Consider the following 8,807-nt stretch of genomic DNA (forward strand, 5'->3'; position numbering starts at 1 on the left):
TCCCGAAAAAGAATGGCAAGTGGCGAGTCTGCGTTGACTATAAGACAGTTAACCGTGCATGCCCAAAGGATAGCTTACCCCTCCCTCGAATTGACTAGCTGGTGGACTTGACCGCTAGCCATCAGAGGTTTAGCTTCCTGGATGCATATCGCGGCTACCACCAGATAGCCATGTATAAACCGGACCAAGAGATCATGTCGTTCACTACTCCTAAAGGCCTGTATTGTTATAAAGTCATGTCGTTCGGACTAAAGAACGCCGGGGCAACTTTTCAGAGGATGGTGACAAAGATGTTCGCTCCTCTTTTGGGCCGAACAATGGAGGTCTACATCGACGATATGGTGGTAAAGAGTAAGGAGAAGTCTCAACACCTCACCGACCTAGCAAAAATGTTTGCCATACTTAAGCGCCACAAACTTCATTTGAATGCCTCCAAGTGCGCCTTCGGAGTCGGCACCGGGAAGTTTCTAGGGTTTTGGTCACAAACCGAGGGATTGAAGCTGACCTATCGCAGATCAAGGCTATACAAGAGCTGGAGCGCCCAAACTCCGTGAAGGACGTGCAACATCTTGCCGGGATGGCAGTCGCACTGAACATATTCATCAGCCAGTCTTCAGATCATTGTAGGCCCTTCTTTAAAACTTTGAAGGCCAAGTTCTTTTGGGATGACGAATGTGACCGTGCACTGGCAGACTTAAAAATATACCTTTCCTCAGCCCCTATCCTAGTCACACCTCGGCCGGGCGAAGAATTGTATCTCTACTTGGTTATCTCTCAACATGCTGTGAGCGCCGTCCTAGTCTGCGCTGAAGACATCCAGCACTTGCCCATCTTCTATGTAAGCAAGACTTTGTTCCCAGCTGAGACGCGGTATCTTCCGCTGGAAAAATTAGCGCTGGCCCTGATGATGACATCAAGAAAGCTGACGCACTATTTTCATGCCTATACAATAGTTGTGTTAACCGAGTTCCCACTTAAGGTGCTTTTTGAAAAGGCAGCCTTCACCGAAAGAATTTTGAAATGGGCCGTGGAATTGGGGCAATACGATATCAAATTCCGCCCGCGCACCGCAATCAAGGCTCAAGCTCTTGCAGACTTTGTGGCGGAATTCGCCCCTGGAACGCATCCAATTTGCCCAGTTAATTTGGCTGGTGCGAATTTAGCACAGCCCACGGTTCTGGCAATAGAAACGAGTGTTGGCTCAAAAGCGAGGGAAAGCCGACGAGCGACCGCACTAAAGGAGCCGGGTGACTTCTTGGAAGGCGTGCTCAATCAAGGCAAGGAAAGAGACCAGAATGAACCGATCAGAGACTTGGAATTGAGAAGCTCCCAGAACCCCTCTGATTGCTGGAAGCTGTTTATTGGCGAGATGTGGAAGCTCTTCGTCGATGGGGCATCCAACAGGCATGGGGCCGGGCTAGGTATCGTACTGACTTCACCGGATGGGCTGATTATCGAGCAGGCAATTATGCTCGGCTTCCCAGCATGCAACAACGAAGCGGAGTATGAAGCCCTCCTTGCCGGACTAAGAAGCGCATTGAGAATGAAGGCGTCAGCCCTGATGGTATTCAGCGATTTCAAGCTGGTGGTCAATCAGGTCTCGGGGGAGTATGAGGCAAAGGACGAAAGATTGGCCAAGTATCAGGCGTTGGTACGCGCAGAGATCAAGAAGTTCGCTGCAATAAGGATGTGTAGACGTCCCTGAACGCCCCGGGAGGAACGAGCTCCCGTTCTGTTCATTTGGGGTCACTACAGCTCAGGACTCTCAAATTTGTCACGGTTCTAAATCTGAACCAAAGAGTCCAAATCCGGCAAATCGTTTTGAGAAACAGATTTTTGAAAAGAAGTGCCAAACATGGACTGCTTTGCCAGATACAGAGTCGCCACCTAAATGTTTTTTAAATGGGAAATTTAGGAAACCCTGACTCGGTGCCAAAGACCACGTGTCCGTCATCACCAAAGTTGCCTCGGCTCGGGAACTTGGGTACGATTGGGGAAGGTCACTTCGTGAGCACCCCCGCTCGCCCGATCAAAGATCGGCCTCTACTAACCATGATATTTATTTTTGAAAACATTGTGTGTTCTTATTCCGGTTATTAGCCTAGGTTACTATGTGATGCGCGCAGCAAACAAGTATAGACCGGGTCTCTTGAGTTGGAACAAAACATTTCATGTTTGTTTTTTTTTTTTTTTGGAAGATGGTTTGCTACTCGCAAGTAGGCTTAAAATGCAGATTTTGCCACCCTCGGGTGGGCTTAGAAAAGATGGTTTTGCCACTATCTAGTGGGCTTAAAAACTCACAGTCAATGATTTGTTCCAATCCAAACAACCTAACCTTCACCCACAGGCAATCAGGCAGTTATATCACATAAGCATTTAGCCTCATGGCAAGCATGCTATCATGGCAGTCACTCACACGCATGCAAGGATGCTAAAGCATAAAAACTCACCGAGTACTCCAAGCCAAAAAATAGAGACTACATTAGAAATCATGTATAATCCTAAGTATACAGAAATGCCTAATGCAACACATGCAAAAATGCAAACTATAGCAGGCTCGGCTATTCTAAACATGGCATATGGGATGCTACAGCTAACATGTATTCAATTTGGAATTGAAATACAAATGCAGTTAGTATGATGCGCCAAGCCCGGTGCATGCAAGACAGATGAATGAATGCAAACATGCTATCATACTGTATGCTAATTAAAACATGCCCTAATCTAGCCATCATAAGCGGATAAATAAAAGGGAGAAAGACGTGGGGTTGGAAGACATACAACACACACACGCACACTTATTACAGCATTGCCCTCGCGCAGAGGGTCCGAATAAATAATACAGTCCTAAATGAAAGAATAGTACAGTCCAAATATTACAGTCCAAATAATGTACAAATTCCTAATTAATTAACAAATTAACTAAGAAAGCTGTAAAACTGGTGTGCAAGCCAGGGACTGCCTTGCTTCTGATGAATGATGCATGCCCGGGTTGCCTATGCGCGGAAATCCATGACGATGCCCCAATTAGCCTCTGTTTGCACCTGTTCTTGAAATGCGTGCCAAGCTTCGGAAGACCGCTGATTCTTGATTTGCTGCAACAGAGAGCAGGAAAGGGGCATAGCAATGTATTTCTACAAATGTATGCATGCCTCGATCCTCGTGCCACCAATCACGTATCTCGATGAATGATGGCCGAGGAGTCGATTTGCACAATTCAATATGGAATGAATGCACATGAAAACACAACAAGACCTAACTCCATCATGGGTGATCCGGAGTGTCGGTGCTTGGGGAATTGAGATACATGCCGTCACTCGGAGTACGAAATGCACCTCGTTTCCCGTGCCCGGACTAACTCCTATCCCGAACACGATGCAATATGCATGACATGCATGAAATGCAACTAAGATACAATCCTAACATACACAATGCTATGGAATGACATACACGCTATACGGGGTAACACACAACCGAGCATACACAATGCTATGGATGAAATGGCATACGCAATGCAATAATGGGCTTACACCAACATGAGAGAGCCTCAGCCACACTCACATAGGAGGCCATCAGATGAAAATGAAGTGCCTCGAAATGCGTGCACGCGGGCACGCAAACCGAGGCAATGGCATATGCAATGCAATGCAATATGGCAAAAATGGCATATAGAATGCAACATGGACTTATACTAACATGAGAGAGCCTCAGCCACACTCACATAAGAGGCCGATGGATGAAAATGAAGTGCCTCGAAATGCGTGCACACGGGCACGCAAACCGATGCAATGGCATATGCAATGCAATATGGCTAAAATGACATGCAAACATGCTAATGGAATTTCAGCACTGAAATGTGGGGGAAAACAGCCCTGAAATAAGACGAGAGAACACCCGATGCATGGAATAGTCCCGAAACATGAATTTTGGCACCCGAAATGGCCTATAGCTATACCAAACATGCACAATATGGACATGAAATGAATAGACAGAAGCAAGGCAGCCCCAAAATAAGCACTTTTTTAGTTCAAAGCATGGCCAAACAGCAAACAAAAACAGGGCAAAACTAGCATGCAAGAAATGGCCCTAAACATGAGATTAAGAAGCAACTCACAGCTGCTGTCCTCAAATAGATTAGGGCCCTTCAACAAAGTTGAAGAGGGGCCCAAAACATGATCTTTTACAGTTCTGAAAATAGCCCAAAAACAAACATAGGTATGGCTAAGCTTTCATGCAAGAAATGAGCCTAAAGATGGCCAAAGAAGGAAGTGGTAGATGCAAAGCCCAAACAGAAAAAGACTCTTCTACAATACTGATGAGGGACCAAAAATAAGGCATTTTACAGTTGAGGGTCGGACCCAAAACAGTATGCAAATATGTCCAAAATGCTATGCAAAATGAGGTCCAAAAGAGAGATATAACATGAAGTGTATAAAATATGCCTCAAATCATGAAAGGCCCTTAATGAAACATGAAGAATGGGCCAAAATAAGACCTTTTCTAGCTCTGTAAAATGACCAAAAACAGAAGCACAATAGGCTAATAAATCATGCAAAAATGGGGATTAAAAGAGAGATACAACACAAAGTATAGGAAGGGTGCCTCAAACAGTGAATGACCCTCAATGAAACATGAAGAGAGGGCCAAAATAAGACCTTTTCTAGCTCTGAAAATCGTCCAAAAATGGAAGCACAATAGGCTAACAAATCATGCAAAAATGGGGACCAAAGATGGATATAAAGACAAGTGGTACATGGAGGTCCCAAACAGTGATGAGCCCTTCTTCAATGTTGAAGAGGGGCTCAAAATAAGCCTACTTACAGATTAAATCATGCTCCAAAACAGATCACATATAGGCTAAAAATATCATGCAAGAAAATGGCATTCAAGGAGGATATTGAAGCAAGTGCAAGATATGGACCTCAAATGACAAAAGTCCCTTAATGAAACATGAAATAGAGCTCAAAATAATACTACTTTCAGTTATGTCTGGAGCTCAAAACAGCAAGAATGTATGGCTAAGAAATGTTGCAAAAATAAGCTCAAAAAGGGGGAAATGGTACTCACCCTTGTAGACCAACCTTTAGCAACTTCTTGGACCAAATTTGCTGCCTCCTAGCCTCTGAGAAGACCTCCAAGCTGCTGGAAATGGAAGTGGTGGTGTGAGGCTTGGTGGTGTAGTGTAAAATGGTGTAGGGTTTGAAGGTTTTTTGAAGGAAATGAGAGAGATGGAGGGATATAATGTAAGAGGCTCTTAGGGAAATTTTCCAGCCCTAAACCAGCAGCTGGAGCCTCTGTTAAATAGGCAAGAATGGGAGGAAAAAAGGGGGGAAAAAGTGGGGGGGAAATGGATCAAGTTTCCCTCCAAAAAATGCCAAACGCTCGGACATGGGTGAAGTGTAAAAACAAATACATGGCTGGAATGCACTCACAGGGGCAAAAATGGCCGGCCAGTTTAAAAGGGGAAAAAAAGTCATCCACCAGGTAAGTGGCCAGCCGGCCAGAAAAAGTGGCCGGCCGGCTAGGTCAAAGGGAAAAAAGTGGCCGACCACCTCCTAGGATGAAGCCCCAGAAGTTAGCTTTCCAATGGCACAAACCTTGCATTAAAATTCCTCCTGTAGAAAACGTTATGCCCTTTTCCGTGAAGCCGCGCAGATTCGGTCCAAACGGACTTCAACCAACCACATCTCTTCCCCCCGGACTTGGACTTGGGAGATTCTTGAGTGCAAAATGAAGCCCCGGAAGTAAGCTTTCCAATGGTGGTGGCCTCATATCTTAATTCCTCTTGTGAAAAGAGTTACGCCCGTTTCGGTGAAGCCACGCAGATTTTTCTCCTTCCCGGATTCATGCTGAACCACTTTTGACCAAAAAGAAGTTGGCTTTTCAGAAAAATTGCTGGCCTCCCACCCTCCTACAAGCTTTCTAACAGTAAAAATAAGGTCTCCACAAAAAATGAGCCCAAACCGATGCAAAACGAAGGTTCGGGGACCGAAACGCGCAGTCCGGGGCCCCGAAAACTAACCGTTGGGCACTGGGAGTGGTGTTCGACCACGAAGTTGGTCTCTCGGACCACAGTGTCCCTCAAAAGGGAGAAAATAGGATGCACGTCGGAAACCGGAGCAAACAGAGATGGTTAAGCGGTCCCGAACCGAGGCACACGGCCAACGGCTCCGAAAAACCGAAAACCGGACTCCAAACGGGCAAAATGGCCTACGACCACAAAACGTAGCCTACGGCCACTGAGAGATGATCTACGAGACCTCTCCCTCCCTTCGGTAAAGAAACAGAGAAAACAAAGCCTGGTTCGCAAACCGAGGCAAAGCATGAAAGAGTCCGGAAGTCCGGAGGCAAAGCTCGCGGCCAAGACTCCGAAACCTCTGAACGAGCACGATATGCAACATCACCAAGCGCTCAATCGGTGACGTCTGAGTCTTAAGGTCGGTCAAAAATGGGGTGTCTACAGGATGGAACAAATCAACCGCGAGGAAAACAACGCGGCTGATGAATTGGCCGGACTTGCTTCTGCTCAGACAGCTTTTCCTAACCCCTTGATGATAGAATTTTTACCTCGGCCAAGCATTGAGGAACCGGAAATAACTGAGGTGCTCTGCGCCGACTTGGGTCCTTCCTGGATGGACCCCATCATCGTCTTCTTGAAAGATAGAGTTCTACCGAAAGAGAAGAAGGCGGCCAACAAGATCCGGGCCAAGTCAGAACGGTTTTGGCTCTCCCCGTCCGGAGCCTTATATAAGAAGTCTTTTACCGAGCCATATCTGAAGTGCGTTCACCCTGCTAAGGTGGAAGCCTTCTTTTATGAGATCCATAAAGGCATCTGCGGCAGCCATACTGGGGGTAGGTCACTAGCTTACAGAGCAATTTTCCAAGGTTATTGGTGGCCGTGCATGCAGGCAGACGCGCAGAAATACGTTCGCCGATGTGAAAAGTGCCAAAAATTTGCTCACCAGATCCACCAGCCAGCGAAAGAATTGCTTCCCCTTACAAGTCCTTGGTCGTTCGCACTCTGGGGATTGGATATAGTGGGGCCACTCCCAGCAGTCCCGGGCAATCGCAAATTCTTCATCGCCGCCACCGATTACTTCACAAAGTGGGTTGAGGCTGAGCCACTGGCGACCATAAAGGAAAAGGATGTGAAGAAGTTTGTTTGGCAAAATGTTATCACTCGCTTCGGTATACCCAAGGCCCTCATCTCAGATAATGGCACTCAATTCGATGGGAAACTCTTTCGCGGATTTTGCGAAGAGCTAAAGATCGAATTCTATAATTCAACGCCGGCCTATCCTCAGTCAAATGGTCAAGCAGAAGCCTCAAACAAGACCATCCTGGATGGGCTAAAGAAGTGGCTTGAGAAGGCCAAGGGAAGGTGGGCTGAAGAACTCCCTAACGTACTCTGGGCGTACCACACTACGCCAAGACGGTCGACCGGAGAAACTCCGTTTGCCTTGGCCTATGGCATGGAAGCCGTTATCCCGTTGGAAATTGGCATACCAACCATCCGGTCCGAAAGCTTCCAGCCAGATTTGAACAATGAAGCAGTGGCATTGGAGCTAGACCTTGCCGAGAAAAGAAGGGAGTGGGCCCTAATCCACATAGCAGCCTATCAGCAAGAACTCTCCAAGAAATACAATAAGGTTGTGCACCCCAGGCTGTTCAAGATCGGGGACTGGGTCTTAAGAAAAGTGCTGGGCAACACGGTGGTCCCTAGCGAAGGAAAGCTCAGTGCAAATTGGGAAGGACCATACAAGGTGACTGGTCTCGCAGGCAAAGGGGCATACCATCTGGAAGATTTAGATGGCAAAGCTGTCCCCAGACCGTGGAATGCAGCCAACCTTAAGGTCTTTTACTTTTAAAATGTAATTGCTTTTGTTGCTTAGCTTTCTGAACCTTAAGCCTTTTGGCATTTAATGTAAGGATAACACTGCTTTTTGTAATGAAAAATAGCCCTCTTGTTGTTTTGTATCACATCTTTCTGTACAATGACACCGTGAGGATACAAGGCCATTGTGGATGCCAGGGGCAAAGGGACCGACCTGAATGGGACCAGACTAATTTTCTCTCGCCGGTATAGAAGCAGACCGCACCAACAGTTGGTGTATTGTTGTCCAACGAAATGATTGGCATATGGAACAATTCAAGGGCCGAGCTGGCTTTTTGCTCGCCCAATTGGGATGTTGGCGTCATGACCAACCTAAATGAAATATTGGTGTTTTGCCCGATATTAAGGCCGAGATGATTCTGCTCGGCTCAAACGAAATGTTGGTGTTGTCCAACAAATAAGCTCGGCCAAGCGATATGTTGGTGCCTTGTCCAACTTACAAGAGGCCGAGCTGACTTCGCTCGGAGAAAAGGAATGTTGGCGTTTTGTCCAACTCCATGTCGGAATATTGGTGTTTTGTCCAATTTAATGGCCGAGTTGGTTTGGCTCGGCCGAAGTGAAATAACTGAGATGTCCAATTTCCTCCAGGGCCGAGATGATTTTTGCCCGCCCAAACACAAGACTTGGAGTGTTGTAAAAGCTATAACGGCAGTGGTAATTTTTGCTCAGCTGAATGAAAATTTTCGGTTTCGTTCAAAAAAAAAAAAAAAAAAAATCGAGCAGAGAGCAGCCGCAAGCATTTAAATTGAAGAAGTTCTGATTTTAGCTAGGCATATTGCGTGGCCAGCCGGCCTATCAGTTATGGTACATTAAAGTTTGAATCAAGACATTTTGCACATTGCAACCGAAACAAAAAGAGAAGATCAGCGGGCAAAAAGTTCAAATTTCATTGATTGAGGAAATTGCATTACAA

General features: G+C 46.2%; 2 protein-coding genes across 2 annotated transcripts; both read left to right on the plus strand.

Moving 5' to 3' along the window:
- Positions 1-577: 577 nt before the first annotated feature.
- On the plus strand, positions 578-1,705 carry LOC145806786 (uncharacterized). The gene has a single exon (XM_082904597.1). It carries the CDS (start codon positions 578-580, stop codon positions 1,703-1,705), a length of 1,128 nt encoding a protein of 375 aa, XP_082760723.1.
- A 4,759-nt stretch (positions 1,706-6,464) lies between these two features.
- On the plus strand, positions 6,465-7,868 carry LOC145806787 (uncharacterized). Its single transcript, XM_082904599.1, has 2 exons — positions 6,465-7,311; positions 7,480-7,868. The coding sequence occupies exons 1-2, from the start codon at positions 6,465-6,467 to the stop codon at positions 7,866-7,868; spliced, it is 1,236 nt and encodes a 411-aa protein (XP_082760725.1).
- Positions 7,869-8,807: the final 939 nt, after the last annotated feature.

This window comes from Camellia sinensis, chromosome 14, assembly GCF_055761805.1.
Source record: "Camellia sinensis isolate YWXY chromosome 14, ASM5576180v1, whole genome shotgun sequence".
NCBI lineage: Eukaryota > Viridiplantae > Streptophyta > Magnoliopsida > Ericales > Theaceae > Camellia > Camellia sinensis.